Genomic DNA, 22,501 nt, shown 5'->3' with positions numbered 1-22,501 from the left:
TTGTCACCACACAGTACACACACACACAATGCTGTCACCACACAGTACACACACACACAATGCTGTCACCACACAGTACACACACACACAATGTTGTCACCACACAGTACACACACACACAATGTTGCCCCACACAGTACACACACACACACAATGTTGTCACCACACAGTACACACACACACACAATGTTGTCACCACACAGTACACACACACACAATGTTGCCCCACACAGTACACACACACACACAATGTTGTCACCACACAGTACACACACACACACAATGTTGTCACCACACAGTACACACACACACAATGTTGCCCCACACAGTACACACACACACAATGTTGTCACCACACAGTACACACACACACACAATGTTGTCACCACACAGTACACACACACACAATGTTGCCCCACACAGTACACACACACACACAATGTTGTCACCACACAGTACACACACACACACACAATGTTGTCACCACACAGTACACACACACAATGTTGTCACACACAGTACACACACACACACAATGTTGTCACCACACAGTACACACACACACAATGTTGCCCCACACAGTACACACACACACACAATGTTGTCACCACACAGTACACACACACACAATGTTGCCCCACACAGTACACACACACACAATGCTGTCACCACACAGTACACACACACACAATGTTGTCACACACAGTACACACACACACAATGTTGTCACACACAGTACACACACACACAATGCTGTCACCACACAGTACACACACACACAATGCTGTCACCACACAGTACACACACACACAATGTTGCCCCACACAGTACACACACACACACAATGCTGTCACCACACAGTACACACACACACAATGTTGTCACACACAGTACACACACACACAATGTTGTCACACACAGTACACACACACACAATGCTGTCACCACACAGTACACACACACACAATGTTGTCACCACACAGTACACACACACACAATGTTGTCACACACAGTACACACACACACAATGTTGTCACCACACAGTACACACACACACAATGCTGTCACCACACAGTACACACACACACACAATGTTGTCACCACACAGTACACACACACAACGCTGTCCCCACGTCCCAACGCATAGCCGCGTGCGAGTGAATTAAATCCGCACAGAGCGATTTTTGGACAGAAATTGGTGAGCCGCGTATGCGCCGTGAAATCGCGCAAATCTATCCCGCACAGAGTGAGCGAAACCTGCCGTGGGTACCGTCTGCCGTATTAATAACCACCCGTATTCTCCCTTTAAAAAATAAAAAAAAAACACCTTAAAGCGTTTGGTTTACTGTACTTCCTCCGCTTAACTGGATACCTCCTTAGGCGAGGAGTCAGGATTAAGGCGGCTCAGGGGGTAGGGGCTAGGGGGCTGGGATTCAATATTGATGAGCGGGAACACTTTGTGACAAACGACAGGGGGGGTGGGGGGGGCATCCCGTTGCCATATTTAGGGATTCTAGGCATGCGCCACTCGCGGGCCCAATCACTCGTAGGTATGAAAAATAATAATAGATTACGACGTTTCGATCGCAACACTATCAACCGTCATCAGGTGTGGTGACTTTAGCAGTCCTCCTGTTTCGAGTTAAAGCTTTCGTGACTGCAGGGATTCATCTTCTTGGTTCTTTCGGTAAAGTCACGTAGAAGGGAAATAATAAAATAATAAAAATAAAATTATATTATATAGTAATATAATAATATTATAATATAATAAAATTATATTATATAATAATCTTTTTTTATTATGTTTTATTTTTATTATTTTATTATTTCCCTTCTACGTAACTTTACCGAAATAACCAAGAAGATGAGTCCTCCTGCTGTGTTAGCAGTCATTCTGCTGTGTTTCTTTCACACCTGATGACTTTACCGAAAGCGTATGGATTCCTGCTGTCACGAAAGCTTAAAATCAAGATTGAGAGTGACTTTCAAATGAATTCCAATGTAAATTCGAATGCAATTGCCCGTCACGTGACGGGTTCATTAAAAAAAAAGACATGAAAAATACTCAAACGTAAAGATTGTACTGAATTAAATTCATCAAACATTTCTCTACACGTCACGTTTGGTGTGAGTTGACGATCATCTCCCAAAAAGTTTTCCTTGAGATTAATTTTGTTCTTACTGGATTCTGTATTGGTACGAATACTAATTTTTTTTGACTATTTATAAAGCGGAAAGAGAGTTCGGCGATATATCTGTTCGCATTGAAGGAAGGGAATCGTCGGGAGCTGGCATGCTGCAACAATAATAACACTGGTTAACACACTTTTTCTGGCATAAGGTATTCCAACGGGTTTAAGGTAATTTTGGGGTGCTGATTCCAAATCTGGCATCAGTTTTTGTCTATCACAGGTTTTTGAGATATCAAATATTGCATTTTCAATTAAAACAGCAGAAGAAAAATATTAAATAAATGTGGATATCTACATAAAATGACATTATAAACACACTATCCTAAAAATACAGCACCATATTTTAACACTAAAGCAGTCACTGACTCGCAACAACTTGCAATCATAAGTGACAGAGTTAATTTCGGGTAAAATCAATGAAAATGGGGTATGCCGAAAGCATAAAAATGAGATGTGATCGAGCAAATCTGAGATCAGATTTGGAATCAGCACCCTGAAATTAGTCTAAAACAGCTGCAAAAGTCCAGGCCAGAAATTGTTTTTGTTGACCAGTGTAATGATCGAGGCATGTGAGAGTTAGTTTATTTCGCTGCCAGAGGCGACTCAGATGTTATACAGAAAGAGAGAGAGAGACGCTGCCAATCACAAGCTTGCCAATTCAACACGCGGACAATATTTGTATGCATAATATTAGTGGGGTGTTTTGTGTTATTCGGGTGAGAACGCCTGAGTGTAAATGTGTTGTGAGCCCCACCTCCACCCGACGCAGCCGGCATAGTGTGGGTTGTCACGTGAACGACACGTGCCAGCTGGTTACTGCAACAGAGTAAACCCACAATATTCACTCTTTATATTTACGCGATGTAACCCCCCCCAAAAAAACTTAAATGTGAATAATATTACTCTTTGGTTCTTTCGGTAAAGTCACGTAGAAAGAAATTAAATAATTATTTACATTATTATTTAATTTCATTTCTACGTGACTTTACCGACAGAACCAAAGAGTAATTCCTGCAGTCACGAAAGCTTCGAATCCAGTGAAGAATAATGGTCGCGAAATCCGGCTACGTGTTAAACGCAGGTGATAACAAAACTAAGACGGCGCACACACTCTCGTACCAATTCGAGAAGGGGCGAGAAAGACAGACGAAGTGAGGCGATGTTTGTTTACCGAGAAAAGGCACGAAGAAGTTTCTAAACCGTTCACAACTCCCGGCCTGACATGCGTGGCCAGACAAAAGCTGCTCTGGGTTGCTTTGCTCGCTGTAAACTTCCACGGTCGCGTCTGCTGCTGCTGCTGCTGCTGCTCGCCTTGCCCGCTATTCGTTGTTAACAAGGAACCCGATGCAAGACCTCACGAACGCACTCTTGACACGCACACAAAACGGGACTAACGCATCTCCTCTTCTCGAAAATAACCATAACCAGCGGGCGAACAAGGCGAACATGAAATAAATTGCTCGCGACGCTATGCGGAGGAGCGTCGTTATCACTGCACACCAGAGGTCGTAAACGGGTTTTGATTCCTTACCCGTACCCGTACCCGGCCGCACCAGGGTCGCAAACGGGTACCCGTACCCGGCCGGGTACGGCTACCCGTTCCCTACCCGTACCCGTACCCTACCCGAAATGAGTGACAAACGGTTACTCACCAGTGACTCACGGCCTACCCGTACCCGTACCCGGCCGTACCAGGGTCGCAAACGGCTACCCGTACCCGGCCGGGTACGGGTAGCCGGATATCGGATAGGGTACGGGTATCGGGTACCCGGTTGCGACCTCTGCTGCACACCACATCTTCCAGTGGCTCCAGAGAGCCAATGTTTGCTCTCTCGGAACGAGCCATGCTCAGAGGCACCCTGCTGCGACTTACTGGTTAGTGCGCTGCGCACATTACTGGGCATCTGCGAACAAGAGCTTACTAGCTCATCGGATTCCTGCCGTCCAAACAAATATTCTGATGATTCTGAAAAAAAGTGCGATCCAGGCAGTCGCCCGTTTGAGATCTCGGCGAAGCATTTCGAACGGTGCCAGTTTATTAAATCCGCCCCCACACCACCACCACCACCCCCACGCACCGCCTCTGCACACCCTGAAGTGTCAATGGGTGCACCACAGTGAAGTTTATGACCAGGCAGTTCGTGCGTGGTCGGGTAACGTTTGATGACTGTACGCCCACTTCTTCCAATAACGTCTGGCCGGCGTGGAAGAGTTCAATTAACTTTGGTCTCGAGCTCTCTCTTGAGTGCTGCGCCCTTCTGCCGGCAGTGACACGAGCCAAGCACTTGCAGGGGCTGCGCTTCTACTAAAAAAGGCCGTCCCGAAATTGTTGCAAATTGACAGCCTTCTTGGATAACCGATGTGGCGTTGGCAGTCTGCGGCGGTGACGACCGACAACTGAACTTGGTTGTGGAGTACTGCAAATGCTTGCGTCACAAGACAATGAAACGATATCACAAGTAGCACAGCAGCAGCAGCAGCGGCGGCGATGATGACAGCGGTGCATGTTGCCGTCTGTGTCGTGTTAAGCGTCTACCGGTGAAGTGATACGGAAAGAGAACGCCGTGTGATGTCCTACCGCGAGAGAATGAGATGTTGCTGGAGGATTCTGAATGGGTCATCATCGTCATCAGCATCTTAACTAAGGGGCCGTTAATGTTCATGGATTTTGTTTTTATGGCTTTAGCCTTATTGGCATAAATACAGCGGGTGTTTAGATGTTCCAACACCAAATAGACACACCTATCACGAGGCATCAATTCTGCATTGACCACACATACTCGTGGTAAAAAATGCAAATATGCTTTCATAATGTGTTCGTTGTCTTTGAAATGGCTTGGCCTGCACCAGTGACAGCCTCTTCTATGGCTTCGTTTGCATTGTCCTTGGAGTGTTCACCTCTTTGCGGCCTTTGGTCTAGCTCTGGCAAGGCCAAAATTATGACATCGGCCCCACGGAATCTGTGAAATGCATTGCCTTAAATAAGTACGTAGGCGAGATATTAACTACATACAAATCGTCGGAGTTAAACAACAACACGAATTAGCTATAATCATAAAGTAGCTTAGAATCAACATGAAATTATCGAATAATAGTTTATGAATAAACTTACCTTTAATTATTATGATGCTATACATCACCTTACAGTGATGCATTGATGATGCATCTCATAACGTTATCTCATCACTCACTCTCATCACTTCTCGCCCTCTCTCCCGATGCAGCCGGGAGTCGCGTAGACTTCCGGATGCGAATCGCGGATAGCCCAAATGACGCCCAGAGCAAGTTGGTGACTAAGGAGCGAACAATAAGGAGGGAACAATACGGAGGGAACAATGAGGAGGGAACACTAAGGAGGGAACAATGGGGAGGGAACAAAAGGAAGGGAACAATAAGGAGGGACACTAACGGGGGAACAATAAGGGAACAATAATGAGGGAACAATAGGGAGGGAACAATAAGAAGGGAACAATAAGGAGGGAATACTAACGGGAGAACAAAAAGGAGGGAACAATAAGAGGGAACAATAAGGAGGGAACAATAAGAGGGAACAATAAGAGGGAACAATAAGAGGGAACAATAAGAGGGAACAATAAGAGGGAACAATAAGAGGGAACAATAAGAGGGAACAATAAGAGGGAACAATAAGAGGGAACAATAAGAGGGAACAATAAGGAGGGAACAATAAGGAGGGAACAATAAGGAGGGAACAATAAGGAGGGAACAATAAGAGGGAACAATAAGAGGGAACAATAAGAGGGAACAATAAGAGGGAACAATAAGGAGGGAACAATAAGAGGGAACAATAAGGAGGGAACAATAAGGAGGGAATACTAACGGGAGAATAATAAGGAAGGAACAATAAAAAGGGAACAATAAGGAGGGAACAATAAGGAGGGGCCAATAAGTAGTGAACAATACGGAGGGAACAATAAGGAGGGAACTAAGGAGGGAACAATACATAGTGAACAATACGGAGGGAATACGGAGGGAACTAAGGAGGGAACACTGCGCCCGTAGTGAGTGATGGAGAGCGGCGTGGATTGTAGTGAGAGCGCCAATGTTGCCCCACGTCGGGCTGTAGGGGCAAGTGCTGTTAGTGAGCACCTATGAAGGCCGACACGGCGCGCACGACACACATCACAGTGGGACTAAAATAACTGTGAACTCAGGAGGCGAAAACGCCAAACTCGACAGGTGTGTCTCACAGCCGGGATTCGCCGAATCGGCCAACTGGCACGGTGGTACGCGGCCAGCGTGACCAAAGAGACCGTGGGTTTGCCCTGCGAGAACTAAGCATTGAGGACGGTCCAACAGACGCAGTAAAAAAAAAATACACAATTAATTCTTCGTGAATAATTCGCTCGCTGTGTGTATGGGACGGGGTTTTTTTTTTTGGGGGGGGGGGACCCCTTGCCAGCCTGCGGCATCAACAGAAACAAAGAAAGCAAGAGCGAGAGTGGGTGCGTACATTGTTTATTAAAATGATTTGAACATGTTGACCGTGGGTTGTATCACATTGCTGGGATGTGTCTGTGTGTTTGTGTCTTGAGGGGGGGGGGGGACGAGCGGTGGTGCAGCAGTTAGCGCGCTGTGCTACGAACCCATCGACCCGAGTTCGATTCCCGATCACGGCCACCACCAGTGACGATTATCTGAACTCGTCCTGGGCCTCCCCTAGGTCGAGCAGCCTAAAAAGAGTACCTGGGGTGGTGTGTAAACATCGTCACTTGGGAGACAAACGCGGCCAGGCGTGGTTACTGTGCCATGCCGGCTATTATAGGTGCTCGCTAACAACACTTGCCCCAACAGTCTATTGAAGCTGTGCGGGTGTTCTTTGCTATACTTTACGCACGTGGCACCTGCGTCTGTCCCGTGATCTCCTGCCAGCGAGCTTTCAGCACGTCACGTGACCTCAAAGTGCACCTGTCCAGGCACAATCGCCATTGTGACGTCACCGCCACTTAGTGGCGAACGGTGGCTGTTGTTGTTGGGTGAGTGTGTTGTTGTGACCTGCAGTGTGGTGAGTGGGTGTGTTGTTGTGACCTGCAGTGTGGTGAGTGGGTGAGTGTGTTGATGTGACCTGCAGTGTTGTGAGTGGGTGAGTTGTGTTGTTGTGACCTGCAGTGTGGTGAGTGGGTGAGTGAGTGTTGTTGTGACCTGCAGTGTGGTGAGTGGGTGAGTGTGTTGATGTGACCTGCAGTGTGGTGAGTGGGTGAGTGTGTTGTTGTGACCTGCAGTGTGGTGAGTGGGTGAGTGTGTTGTTGTGACCTGCAGTGTGGTGAGTGGGTGAGTGTGTTGTTGTGATCTGCAGTGTGGTGAGTGGGTGAGTGTGTTGTTGTGACTTGCAGTGTGGTGAGTTTCTGTGTTGATGTGACTTGCAGTGTGGTGAGTGAGTGTGTTGTTGTGACCTGCAGTGTGGTGAGTGAGTGTGTTGTTGTGACTTGCAGTGTGGTGAGTGGGTGTGTTGTTGTGACCTGCAGTGTTGTGAGTGGGTGAGTTGTGTTGTTGTGACTTGCAGTGTGGTGAGTGGGTGAGTGTGTTGTTGTGACCTGCAGTGTGGTGAGTGTGTGAGTGTGTTGTTGTGACCTGCAGTGTGATGAGTGGGTGAGTGTGTTGTTGTGACCTGCAGTGTGGTGAGTGGGTGAGTGTGTTGTTGTGATCTGCAGTGTGGTGAGTGGGTGAGTGTGTTGTTGTGACCTGCAGTGTGATGAGTGGGTGAGTGTGTTGTTGTGATCTGCAGTGTGGTGAGTGGGTGAGTGTGTTGTTGTGACCTGCAGTGTGGTGAGTGGGTGAGTGAGTGTTGTTGTGACCTGCAGTGTGGTGAGTGGGTGAGTGAGTGTTGTTGTGACCTGCAGTGTGGTGAGTGGGTGAGTGTGTTGTTGTGACCTGCAGTGTGGTGAGTGGGTGAGTGTGTTGTTGTGACCTGCAGTGTGGTGAGTGGGTGAGTGTGTTGTTGTGATCTGCAGTGTGGTGAGTGGGTGAGTGTGTTGTTGTGACTTGCAGTGTGGTGAGTGGCTGTGTTGATGTGACTTGCAGTGTGGTGAGTGAGTGTGTTGTTGTGACCTGCAGTGTGGTGAGTGAGTGTGTTGTTGTGACTTGCAGTGTGGTGAGTGGGTGTGTTGTTGTGACCTGCAGTGTGGTGAGTGTGTGAGTGTGTTGTTGTGACCTGCAGTGTGATGAGTGGGTGAGTGTGTTGTTGTGACCTGCAGTGTGGTGAGTGGGTGAGTGTGTTGTTGTGATCTGCAGTGTGGTGAGTGGGTGAGTGTGTTGTTGTGACCTGCAGTGTGATGAGTGGGTGAGTGTGTTGTTGTGACCTGCAGTGTGGTGAGTGGGTGAGTGTGTTGTTGTGATCTGCAGTGTGATGAGTGGGTGAGTGTGTTGTTGTGACCTGCAGTGTGGTGAGTGGGTGAGTGTGTTGTTGTGATCTGCAGTGTGGTGAGTGGGTGAGTGTGTTGTTGTGACCTGCAGTGTGATGAGTGGGTGAGTGTGTTGTTGTGACCTGCAGTGTGGTGAGTGGGTGAGTGTGTTGTTGTGATCTGCAGTGTGATGAGTGGGTGAGTGTGTTGTTGTGACCTGCAGTGTGGTGAGTGGGTGAGTGTGTTGTTGTGATCTGCAGTGTGGTGAGTGGGTGAGTGTGTTGTTGTGACCTGCAGTGTGGTGAGTGGGTGTGTTGTTGTGCCCTGCGGTGTGGTGAGTGGGTGTGTTGCTGAGTGACAAGACACACAGTCTGGAAAACCAAATCTACATCGCTTCTGTCAACTCACTCGGAGTTTATAAATGAAGGCAGCGTTCTTCGCTAATTTTCAGAGGGCGGGCGGGGGGGGGGGGGGGTACTTTCGCCGATCAGACATCATCAGTGTGTGAGAAACCCTTGGGTTGGGTTTGACAGCATCACGACGATGACGATGATGCGGTGTGTTGTTGTCTCTTTTTGTGCGTTGTGGGAGACCGCAACTTCAGGGGACGCACTCAAGGCCACCAGAGGCCACCAGAGGCCCCTGGTGGCCTTGCGATGAAGAACGCTGTGAAGGATTTGACCCCAGCAGCAAAACAAGTGTCTAGTTCCAACTTGTGTAGCGCCTGCGTGTCCCAGCAGCAGTATTAATGGGCGCAAGCCACATTAAGTTAATTCACTTCTTTTGGTGGAGGGTGGAAGATTTTTACAGTTTTTTCCTGGATGTTTCTGTTGCGAAACGTCACTTTAAGATGTTCTTTGTTCATGATTTGTTTGTTGCGGTTGCACCCGAGTCAAGAGCCACATGGCTCACAGGTCTATACCTAATAAAAAAAAAACTGAAACAGAAAATTAAACCGAATGTCAAGAAGAGATTGTTGTACTGATGGTGCTGATGATGATGATGTTGCCGCTTCGGATGTGGTGGATGATATGTTTTGCCATTGTCGATGTTGCTGATGTTCATTGTTAATGCTTTTGTGGATGTTGCTGGTGTTGTGCTGATGCTGTTGATGATGTTATCGACGTTACTCCTGATGACATTAGCACTGCTCCTGATGATGATGATGCCACTAATGTTTAGTGTTGATGATTCCGTTGATGTCGGTCATGTTCTGGCGAATTGCCCGATGATGCTGGATGCAATTACCAGCGAAACGTCGTACTCAAATTGTAAATTGTTGTGGTTTCACGCTTCAACACACCGGTAGGCTAAAGCAGTGAACTAATTGTCTTTTGTCAACGTGACAGTTTTTTACTGATTGGCCGTGTCGGGTGGTGGAGGGTTACGACACATTTATAAATAACGCGATCTAAACCCAAAAACGTTGATTATGAATAATATTGGTCGCGAAAGCCTACGTGTTAAATTTCTTGATGCTGTCGATGCTTTTTGTCAACGTTGCTGCTGATGACGCTGCTGCAGCTGCTGCTGCTCTTGTTAACGATACTCTCGTTATTCCTCCGTGCATCTCCCACCCGCCCGACACCCACGCGCAGATGTACATCCAGACGACGACCCTCACCATCTCCATGAGCCTCAGCGCCACCGTGTCGCTGGGGATGCTCTTCTTCCCCAAGGTCTACATCATCGTGTTGCACCCGGAGCTCAACGTCCAGAAGCGCAAGCGCAGCTTCAAGGCCGTGGTCACGGCCGCCACCATGTCCCAGAAGCTGTCCCAGAAGTCGGGCGAACGCCCCAACGGTCAGGCGAAGACGGAGATCTGCGAGAACGCTGCCGAGCCCAACAGTAAGTGAGCTCCAAGTATGTATCCGCTCCCTCCGTTTCCTTCTCGACATCGAGTTCGTTTTTCGTTTTCGTTTACTTCGTTGAGTTCGCCGCCACTAGCACGCGGGTGACGGCGGCACGGCCACCTCCCTCGGCCAACGCCGCTCCACACAATCGGCCACCACTACCACCACCACCGCCCCCCCGTGTCGCGTTGATTCCGGGGGAGAAGTGGGGGGTGGTGGTGTAACATTGTGGTGGCCTCTCAAAGTCACGGCGGCGAGTTTGAGAGGCCGCTCGTCGGCACGCACGAGACGCCGCCTCTGGCAATGACGACGATTTGACATGCGGACGGGCGGTCGGGCGGGCGACACTTGATGAGCGTGGGAAGTTGACCGCCTCTGGGGAGCGAGCGTTGAGAACAAAGTTGTCGATTTTGACGGCCGTCGGCGGCGCAAGCTGCTGTGGCCGATGAGTCGCTCGGAATACGTTTCCCCTGCGGGTGGGGGTGAGGAGGTGGGGGGGGGGGGACATTTGAAACGCTCGCCAGAAACCTGGCCAGTTGAAAAATTATCACGGCGCGAGGCAGGCGGAGGAAGCTGATTGTCCTTGGGGCATAGATGGAGCAGGTGCAGGCCCTGCAATTGCATCGGTGGTGGAAGGGCCTCCTCTGAAGAGGGAGCTGAGATTGCGTTTCAAGCGTTGTTTAAAATCGTATGCACGTGCGATGAGAATCAACGCGCGTTTTTGTTGTCGTTATTGTATGGCGTGAGTATGCTTTGCCATGCTTATGCCGTGCTCATTGTAAATGTCACCGGGGCAAGGGACGCTACTGCGGTCAATGGCACTCAGTGATATAATGCTGATTGTTGTTTACCCAGGACAGCTACATTGAGTCCAAAGGCTCTTTTTGAGGAGACTCCATTGGCATGTTTGGGCCAACGCCATTGAGGACATGTGCCGTGTCCGCTGTTGTGGGAGGAGGAAAGCGGGAAAAAACGGAGGAAACCCTCACAGATGGGATCAGATCACGAATTTTATGTACCGTGTTAAATCGAACCTGGATCTTGTGTTTTCCTCATGATTTCGTGGTCTGATCCCATATGTGAAGGATGTGATCCCTGACATGCAATACCCCCCGGTGTCTACAAGCTAAGCTGTGTCTGCGGCAGTAGTTACATTGGGGAAACTAAGCGACATGTCTCGGACCGTGTTCGTGAACACAAGGCAGATCTGAAACACGGTAGGACCAATACCTCGACCATGGCTGATCATTGTTTTAATGCGGTGGGCACACACGAAATAGATTTCTCTAAGACGAAGGCTCTTTGCAAACCCACTGGCTATCAACAAATATTCGTTCATGAAGCCATCCACATATACAGACAAAGCCACAACTTCAATCGAGAAGACGGGTATAAACTGAGCAATCATTGGAAGGACGTTATCAACCAGTTTGTCATAACTGGCTGTGATGTTCCCATCCTACCACCTTCCGATGTTAGTTGTTATTTTCGGCTCTTTGATTTTACATTAACAGGTTACATTTTCTTGGTTCTTTCGGTAAAGTCACGTAGAATGGAAATAATAAAATAATAAAAATAAAACATAATAAAAAAATTCTCACGACGTTTCGGCCACAACGCAAGCAGCCGTCCTCAGGTGGAGAACAGGTCTGTCGAGAAGACAGAGTCTGAATGACACACCCCTGGCTTGGAGCGTCTATTTAAGCTGGGTTGGAGGGGGAAGAGCGCCTTGACAAAAGAATTTGCATATCAAGAGGAATTTAGCATATTTATGGGAAATGCAGATATGCAATTAGTACTACTTGTGAAATGCGTAGGAGGTTTGGCGGGGGGTTTAAAGTCATATTATGCCCGTGCATTATGCAGGATTAGTAGCATCAAAGGGAGGGAATAGGGGTAACATTAATAAAGGGAAGGAATGTTAATAGTATGTAGCAGCAGTAAATAAACCACCACGTAAACAACTAAAGTATAAACTACATAGTTTCATATACTCTCCAATAAGCTGAGCTACTAACAGTAAGTAATACATTACAATTCTATGTCGCAAAAAATATAATATGCTTCCAGATAAACTTTATTTCTCACACTAACACAGCCACCTTGCACGTCGAGCTCGACGTTGCTGCTCTGCGATCTCCCATGAACATGCTAATCTCTAGATTTGAAGCTTTCGTGACTGCAAGGATTCATATTCTAAGGTTTTCGGTAAAGTCACGTAGGTAAAAAATTAAAATGAATAAAGTAAGGCTCAAAAGGTGCATTCCTAACAGCGTGTTTCCGCCGCACCGAACCTCACAAAAATAATATCCAGGTGCCTACCTTGGCTCCTCCCACCCTCAACCAGTATATAAACAAGGACTGTTTTCTTGGAATTTCTCTTACTTGATACAGCAATCGTGGCTGTGACGGTTCCACCAGAAGACGGAAGCTTGTGTTGCCTCCGAAACGTCGTGATTTTTATTTTATTTTTATTTTACTTTTATTAATTTTAATTTTTTACCTACGTGACCTTACCGAAAACCTTAGAATATGCTAATATCTCACATTGACATAGCCACCTCCGTGCCCTCCTCGTGAAGGCCGCTCTCATATTAACATCACTAGCCCCGCCCACTTCGTTTATGACCCTTGGGCTACACCCATTTCAAACCTTTAAAACAGTCTGCCTCAGCAGCTTTCCCCCTCTTTTTTTCTCCCGATGACCATCGCTTGTGTTGTGATCGAAACGTCGTAGTTTTTTGTTGTTATTTTTTTGTTATTTTCTTTTGGACCTATCTACATGACTATACCGAAAGACCCAAAGAACAGGACGTAACCTGATAATTGTTTTTTTTACCCTTTTATCTGGCAACAAAACTGACACCTTTTTTACGAGGAGTCATGTTTGCATAGACCACAATACCTGCAGTCATAATGCAAACAAAAAACATAACTCTGATAATGTATGCACTGTCCTTGAAGTTGATTGGTCCACACCCGAGACAGCTTTCCTTAGAGCCTAGTCTCACATGGGTTGGACCAGATGACGCCAGGTATTGTGGTCTATGCAAACATGACTCCTCGTAAAAAAGGTGTCAGTTTTGTTGCCAGATAAAAGGGTAAAAAAACAATTATCATATTTTTTACTGGTAACTAAGGTACCAATGGTGTAAGGACGTAACCTGTTCATGATTATTAAGGAGGGGGGCTAGTCCACGTGGAGTGACGTTTACGCGCCGGACACAAACATTGATGTCTCATTACATTAGTCAACAAAAAAAAACATGTTTTTCTGGCCTGGACTTTTGTAGCTGTTTTAGACTAATTTCAGGGTGCTGATTCCAAATCTGACCTCAGATTTGCTCTATCACATCTCATTTTATGCTATCGGCATACCCCATTTTCATTGATTTTACCCGAATTTAACTCTGTCACTTATGATTGCAAGTTGTTGCGAGTCAGTGACTGCTTTAGTGTTAAAATACGGTGCTGTATTTTTAGGTTAGTGTGTTTATAATATCATTTTATGTAGATATCCACATTTATTTAATATGTATCTTCTGCAGTTTCTATTGAAAATGCAATATTTGATATCTCAAAAACCTGATGTGATGGACAAAAACTGATGCCATATTTGGAATCAGCACCCCAAAATTACCTTAAATCCGTTGGAATACCTTATGCCAGAAAAGTGCGTTGACCAGTATTATAGTAGTAAATTATAATCACGTGCATGGTTCGTTGTTGTTGTTGTTGAGTTGTTGTTTTTCTTCTTCTGTTATTGTCTTCATTTGCACGATCAAAATATACTTTACCTTCCACTAACATTGCACGCTTTGGTTAAAGTGACCTTAACGCTCAAGAGAAAAGGCCCCATGACTTGTTCCGGTTGAAATGTTCCTCGTGTGCGTGAACGTTGCGTGTCAAAAAATCTATACAGGGTGGCCCAAAAGTCAGGACACACGTGGGGCTTTTACAAAAAAAAGGTGTCAGTTTTGTTGGCAGATAAAAGGGTAAAAAAAACAATTATCATATTTTGCTACTGGCAAAGGAGGTTCCAATGGTGTAAATGCTTATCCCGAGCTCCCATACTCTGATGGTGCATTGTCTTTGAGCTGTGCGCCTTTTGGCGTCATCTGGTCCAACACCATGTGAGACTGGGCTCTAAGAAAATCTGTCTCGGGTGTGGACCAATCAATTTCAAGGGCAGTGCATACATTATCAGAGTTGTGTTTTTTTGTTTGCATTCCGACCGCAGGTATTGTGGTCAATGCAAACATGACTCTTTGTAAAAAAGGTGTCAGTTTTTTTGCCAGATAAAAGGGTAAAAAAAACAATTATCACACGTGTGGCTGTTAAGTTTATTTTAACAAATCACAAAGGGAAATTTATCATAACAAATGGTCAAACTGCCTTTCATTCGCACGAATGCATGCTGCATGGATTATATTTTTAAATGAATGTTGGACTTTGTTTTTAATCGAAGATTGCAGCTGGATTATCTGAACGTTCATCAATTATGTTTCGTCTCAATTCATTCGGAGTTTTTGGTCGAGTTTTTTTTTTTGCTTTTAAAACGACAACATTTGCGGTGACCACCAGAGGGATATGAAAAGTAGAAATTGATAACAGATAAAATATGAACGTCAAGGATACACAATTAAAACGTTTTAATGCCAGCGTGACAATAAATTAAATGACCCCGCGTGTCCTGACTTTGTACGTATGTACGTTGAACTTCTTTCGCACCGTACGTAGCCAATCGTGCTAATGGGAGGCGCGGGGGGGGGGGGGAAACAAACGAAATTAAATATTTTGTGAGAAGAGGTTTTCCTCTTTTCTCTGGCAACAAAACAGCTGTGTTAAGATGTTAACGCACCAAACTGAAACCTTTTACAAGGAATCATGTCTGCATTAATCACAATGCTTGTGGCCAGAATGCAAACAAAAAACGTATTCTGATATTTGCATTGTCTTTGAAACTGATTGGTCCACACCAGAGACAGCTTTCTTTGGAGCCTCGTCTCAAACGATGTTAGACTTTTGGCGTCCTCTGGTCTAGCGCCGTTTGAGACGAGGCTCAAAAGAAAGCTGTCTCTGGTGTGGACCAATCAGTTTCAAAGACAATGCATATATTATCACAGTGTGTTTTTTGTTTGCATTCTGACCACAAGCATTGTGGTTAATGCAGACGTGATTCCATGTAAAAGGTTTCAGTTTGTTGTTTTAACATCTTAACATTTGTTTTGTTGGCAGAAAAAAGGGGAAAAACCTATTCTCATATTTTGGTACTGGCAAAGGAGGTCTCATGATAAATATTTTGTCATTTGTATTAATTAATTTGCATTAATTGAGCGAGAATCGAATGCAGTCTCCTCCCCGACAAATCGATGCGGAATATTTTTGGGTTTGTTGACAGTGGAAGTTTGTTTTTATTTAATAAATATTTACGTTTGGTCTTCTTCTTCCTTTCTCTGAACAAAAAAATACAAGAGCCGTAATTAAGTCTGATGTCCGCGTAATGCAAACGAACATTGTCTAATTAACGTGGTATTATTTTTCATTTGAACGGAAGACTGCGTAAGGCGATTATTGTTCTCATTTTAATACATTTGGATTCATACCGTGGGGAAAAGTTCTCACAAACACACGTAGCTAATTAATTTTAAACAAAAAATATTAGCTAATACATTTATTTACACGGATAATGTCTCCACGAATCCGTCCGTCCACGTAGTCATTCAAAGTGACCCTTACACAACCCATCAGCTGCCACACAGTCGTATGCAATGCTTCGATCTAAGCACGCTCTGGGCAGGTTTTAACGTGTAGAGACTCATCAGCAGAGGCAGGCTTGTTTTAACCAATGCAGCAGCACGGCGCAATGTTAGATGCAAGGCCCCACTCTTGATGACATGGCTCTCACTTCTGCACAAAACGATATAATACACAGCAACATAAAAATACGGCACACAAAATATGTCATGGCTCAAGCAAGCCTGACTGCTGATGAGACAGTGTATGTAAAAACCGGCCCAGATTATGTTTGTGCTGTTTTTAGTTTGTATTTGACCAGGTGAGGCCTACTGAGATGTATAGCTCTTTTTTTCAAAAGCGACCTGGCCACAAATGAAAGCTCAATTAAGTGGCTTATCATTACGTGTAAATGTGTAGCAGTCAAATACTCTAAACGCACGTTGATTCTAAATATGGAGGGAAAACCCGTAGGTCCCGGATAAAAATCCACGCGACCACAGAGAGAGAAAGAGACATGCGAAATCCAACTATACAGGCGTCAGGGTCGGGATCGGGATCAAACCCACGACCTCCTGCATACGAGGGAGATGACATCTCACCACTTAGGCGCCCCGTACCGAACCAATGCTGCTGAAATGAGGCACTGTCAGAATGTCTCGTGACTGATGGAAAGTGAAAATAATTAAGGGACAGATGCATGAAGGAGACGTCGCCTGCCTATTTATTTTGCTACTTATATTCTCCACGACTGCACAAAGCACGACTTTGTGCCGAGTACTTTACATAAGCAAGGTTTACTGTTTGCTGTGTTTAATGAATGTGTAAGCAACTGCAGGTTTGTGCTTCGTCGACAGCTGTGGGCGCTAGGATTAAAGGCAGCCGTCGTCACGGTAGGCTGTGTCGGGTCAAGGCCTTTTCGCAAGGCACGTGTTGATTCGCCGGTTCCTTTCCGAACTCGCATTTCGAATCGCGTGTTTAAGGAATTGGTCAATCGATGTTCGATGGGCTGACACGACACCCGACCAAGAAGTTGAACCACGAGACCATTGCGATTGAGAGTGCACAGTCAGCAAGAACTTCGTTCTGTCTCTGCGCGGAGATAAAACAGTCTCGTCAATTTGGCTCCGTCAGCCTCTTGGCCTACCACACCAAGGCTATTGAGCGGCAGTTGATTTCAGGCGAGCAAAAGTCGGGACCGGTTTTGAAATCCTTGAGTCTCATCAGCGGAGTCAGGCCTGTTAAACACACGTGTTGACGGATTCCTCGGATGTTATTGGCAAGCGCACTCCGCTGAAAATTATGGGGCCCCCGTTCCAGGCAAAACGCAGAGGCACGAGTTTGTGTTTTGATTGAAAGACGGGTGGACTGCGACTGTGCCAGCAGATATTTTGACATCCATGGTATAATGAATATATGATACTCTTAGGTTTTTTCGGTAAAGTCACGTAGGGGAAAAATAAATAAATAATAAACATGAATACTAAAAATTATAGAAATAATACAAAATAAAGTAATACATATTGTATTATTCAATTTCTATTATTTTTTCTATTATAATAAAAAAATAATAGAAATAATTATAGAAGTAAAATAATAAATAATGCTTTATTTTATTGATATTATTATTTCTATTATTTTTATTATTTATTTGTATTACTTATTTACTACCTACGTCACTTTACCGAAAAAAACCTAAGAGTATGAATCCTTGCAGTCACGAAAGCTTCAAATCTAGAATGAATATATGCTGATGAGTATTATTATTGTTGTTCACAGTCCTTTAGTAAATCCACTGCTGGATGACGGCCTTCCCATGCCGTGTCGGTCACGGTGGCTAGTTGACCACATTCTTGGTTCTTTCGGTAAAGTCACGTAGAAGAGAAATAATAAAATAATATTAATGTAAAAAATAAAGATTATCACGACGTTTCGACTGCAACACAAGCAATCATCATAAAGTCACGTCATCAGGTGTGAAATCCACAGCAATTAAATTTTCTTGCTGTGGATTTCACACCTGATGACGTGACTTTATCGAAAGAACCAAGAATATGAATCCCTGCAGTCACGAAAGTTTTAAATCAAAATTTTGTTGACAATACTTCACCACGCTGGTCAGTGTGGGTTGGTGAAGATGAGTGAGGGTTGCGTCGGAGGGCAGAACCCGTGGCCTGGACTCGAACTCGGGTGGACAGAGTTCTTGGCGAAACGAGACGGCAACGAATGAGATGAAAAACGCAATCAAATTAAATTTCGATTTAAAGGTTTCGTGACTGCAGGGATTCATCTTCTTGGTTCTTTCGGTAAAGTCACGTAGAAGGGAAATAATAAAGTAATACAAATAAAACATAAATATGCTAAATTTCTATTGATATGCAAATTATTTTGTCAGGGCGCTCTTCCCCCTCCAACCCAGCTTAAATATACGCTTCCAAGCCTGGTGGTGTTCATTCAGACGCTGTCTCTTTCCGACAGACCTGTTCTTCACCTGAGGACGGCTGCTTGCATTGTGGCCTAAACGTCGTGAGAATTATTTTATTATGTTTCATTTTTATTATTTGATTATTTCCCTTCTACGTGACTTTACCGAAAGAACCAAGAAGACGCAATCAAATTGTTTGTACTCGATTCGCCGCGGAGATGAATTGCCGCATGCCCGCCCACACTCAACTGTGAACCTGTGCATGGACACGCGCGTGCGTGCAAACGAACATGCGCTAACCCCACTCTTGTCCCTGTGCGCGTGTGCGTGTGTGTGCATTTATTATTTACATCCCACTTTCTTTGCTTGATTTGTGTTGTTATTGTTTACGCTTCATCATTTCCGTGTCGAGAATAGCCGACCCGGGAAAGAAGGCCACGTACATAAACTACAGCAACCACACGGGTTAGACGGCGACAGACAAGAGGATGTGAACGGGGGTCGTGGGAGGGGAAGGGAGCCAGTGAGAGAGATGACCCCCTGCCGAAGCCAAGCACATCCCCAAAAAAAAGTTTACAAGAAAGGCGATAAAGGCTCCGCGCGTGGTCTTGGAATCTAAAGCGAAAACAAAACAAAAAAACTTTGCGCTCGACTCTCGGCCAATCAATCACTCGGCCGATCAATCACTCAGCCGATCAATCACTCCAATCATCATCGACAGCTGCAACCTCCTCCACCTCCCAAGGTGAGGTGGGGGCCTGGGCCTGACTAGCTTCGCACACCTGGGTGGTGGCGCGCTGACGGAAGGTTCCGCTTTAGCCTTGAATGAACCCTGGAGTTCATTCAGAAGAATGATACTCCTACTACTACTAAAACAACTACTAACAACAACAACAACTGCTAACGACATCAACAACAACTTCAACAACGACGATGGCGACGAAGAAAAAAAACACTTTTACAAAAAAAAATCCGTGCAATGACGTTGCTATTTCTACGTTGCTCGTGTCACGTGCACCCGCGCGAGTCTCTTCTCCTCCACGAGAGGAGGAGGAGGAAGAGGAGGAGGAAGAGGAGGAGGATGATGCACGCGGAAGAGAGAGACGGTGGCGATGTCGCCATGATGGCTGGGTTCCCGTGGGTCACAATGAGATAACGCAACAACAACAACAACAACAACCGTGGGTCACAATGAGATAAAGCAACAACAACAACAACAACCGTGGGTCACGATGAGATAAAGCAACAACAACAACAACAACAACCGTGGGTTACAATGAGATAATGCAACAACAACAACAACAACCGTGGGTTACAATGAGATAATGCAACAACAACAACAACCGTGGGTTACAATGAGATAATGCAACAACAACAACAACAACCGTGGGTCACAATGAGATAATGCAACAACAACAACAACCGTGGGTCACAATGAGATAATGCAACAACAACAACAACCGTGGGTCACAATGAGATAATGCAACAACAACAACCGTGGGTTACAATGAGATAATGCAACAACAACAACCGTGGGTCACAATGAGATAATGCAACAACAACAACAACAACCGTGGGTCACAATGAGATAATGCAACAACAACAACAACCGTGGGTCACAATGAGATAATGCAACAACAACAACCGTGGGTCACAATGAGATAAAGCAACAACAACAACAAGAACCGTGGGTCACAAGGAGATAACAGCAGCAACAACAACGGTGGGTCACAAGGAGGTAACAGCAGCAACAACAACGGTGGGTCACAAGGAGGTAACAGCAGCAACAACAACGGTGGGTTACAAGGAGGTAACAACAACAACATCCGTGGATCACATTGAGATAACGCAACAACAACAACAACCCAACAGGAGTTAAAGTGAAAACAAAATAGATTTGGTGGAAAGATATTTTTTCAAAAACCACACCAACAAAGAATCCTCCTTTGCAGCGCAACCTGCTCGCTTCTCTCTCACCCCCCCCCCCCTCCTGCTCCTCGCGAATTCACGGCAGCCTCTATCGCCGGAGCGGAGCGAACAAAGCTGGGGATGGTGGTGGGACCACGTGAGCAGCCGGCCGCCCGCTGCTTCGCTCGTCTCGAAGATTTCGCTCGCTCGCGATGCTGTTCAAGACTGATGGAGAGAGGTCGGGGAAGTGGCGGCGGTGGGTTGTGGGATGGGGTTTTGGCGGTGGGTGGTGGGTGGTTGGTGGTAAAGAGGCGTGAAAACGAAGGCACACGAATGGAAAAAAAAACGTTCTCCAGCTCGAACTTGCAACGCCGGATTTTTGTTACATTTTCTGCGTTACTTCCGTTTGAGGCGATAACCGATGGAAGTTCTTTTGGAGAGAGAGAGAGAGAGAAATAAAAGATTTTACTCCAGAGCAGCGCGCGCTGGGCCGTCAACAAAAGGCAAACATTTGTTACTGATATAGAGCAACCGCATTGCATTGGGGTGGTGGTGGCGGTGGTGGAGTTTTGGGCGCGAAGCTTCTAATGTGGAGGAAGATGCTTGAGTCAAAGGATGTTTGTCAACAGGGGGGATATTGAAACAAATATATGATTATTACACGATTAAAGGGGTAAGAGATCAACAGAGCGAGAGAGACACTCTATATCCCAGTGTAAACAGCATCCGTTTACATCACCCTGCCTGAACCTCGTGATGTCGTCTGTGACCTCATTTTAAAAAGGTATTGAGTCGAAATTCGTTTCCGTTGCTTCCTCGAGGTGCCCGATTGTCAAAAATGCCAGTTCCTTTAAAGTCGCGATCCGCTCACCAGATTGTTCCAAGTTTCTCCAATTTAAACGGGACACAAACGGGGGGGGGGTGGGGCTGTCCTGGCTTGAGCGTGCGAGAAAGCGAGACGAAAAAAAGAGAGAAAGACCAGCTAATGTGGAAATCTGGACTGGATTAAGGACTCTGGACTGGATTAGGATTCAAATCTGGACTGGTATCTAATGTAGAAATCTGGACTGGATTAAGGACTCTGGACTGGATTCGGATTAAAATCTGGACTGGATTCGGGACTTTGGACTGGATTCGGATTCAAATCTGGACTGAAATCTAATGTGGAAATCTGGACTGGATTTAGGACTCTGGACTGGATTCGGATTACAATCTGGACTAGAATCTAATGTGGAAATCTGGACTGGATTCAAAACTCTGGACTGGAGCCTTATTCAAATCTGGACGTAAATACAATGTGGAAATCAGGACTGGATTCAGAACTCCGGACTGGGATCAGATTCAAATCTGGACTGAAATCTAATGTGGAAATCTGGACTAGATTCAGAACTGATGGTGGGGCTGGAATTTTGAAAACCACCGAACTCCAAAGCATTTCTATGTGACTGCAAAATGAAAATGACAAAAAAAACTAACCCCCCCGCCCCCATCCATGATGAAATTCCTGCTTGCATTGCCTGTTTAAACCATCCTCGTTAATGTTTTCTAGATGTTTAATTGGAACTGAGATCTGCTGTACAGTCTGTTTCTGGTCAAAGTTTGCGTTGTACCCAATTGCTGGCAAATGCTTCTTCGTGCTGTGCTGTAAGACATTTCACAGAATAGAGAGTGGTGGTTTTTGTCACTGTTTTATTGCGGGCTGCCAAATGGAATGAACATTTTTATAAATACCACTTGAAATAAAAATGATTATGTTGAAGCTGCTTCCAACAAAGTGAGGCGTCACGTTATTGAACAGCCGCCAGTCGTAATCAGCATCGTCATCATCATCCGCGATCGATCCACTGCCAGATGAAGGCTTCCACCCCGTCGCCCTCTCACGCTCCTACACGATGGAGCAATATGGAACCTGCATCTGAGAAGATTTTGTGACTCCATCTCCACGGTAGACGTACTCTTTTCTCTCCCCACTACCAATGTTTTAAGTTTTTTTTGTCCAATCACCAAACTCTTTCACACTGTCCAGAC

At 45.6% G+C, this 22,501-nt stretch overlaps 1 protein-coding gene across 1 annotated transcript in view; it reads left to right on the top strand.

The window, feature by feature from the left end:
• Positions 1-22,236, top strand: part of LOC133356474 (metabotropic glutamate receptor 7-like) — a 75,991-nt gene extending 53,755 nt beyond the window's left edge. The window contains exons 4-5 of the mRNA XM_061574005.1: positions 10,150-10,399; positions 18,983-22,236. Of these exons, the coding sequence (XP_061429989.1) occupies positions 10,150-10,399; positions 18,983-19,035 (303 nt within the window). The 3' untranslated portion in view covers positions 19,036-22,236. The remainder of the gene's footprint in view (positions 1-10,149; positions 10,400-18,982) is intronic.
• Positions 22,237-22,501: the final 265 nt, after the last annotated feature.

This window comes from Lethenteron reissneri, chromosome 54 (genome assembly GCF_015708825.2).
Source record: "Lethenteron reissneri isolate LAM-NWPU_2019-01 chromosome 54, ASM1570882v1, whole genome shotgun sequence".
NCBI lineage: Eukaryota > Metazoa > Chordata > Hyperoartia > Petromyzontiformes > Petromyzontidae > Lethenteron > Lethenteron reissneri.
This window is presented reverse-complemented; position numbering and strand designations above follow the sequence as displayed.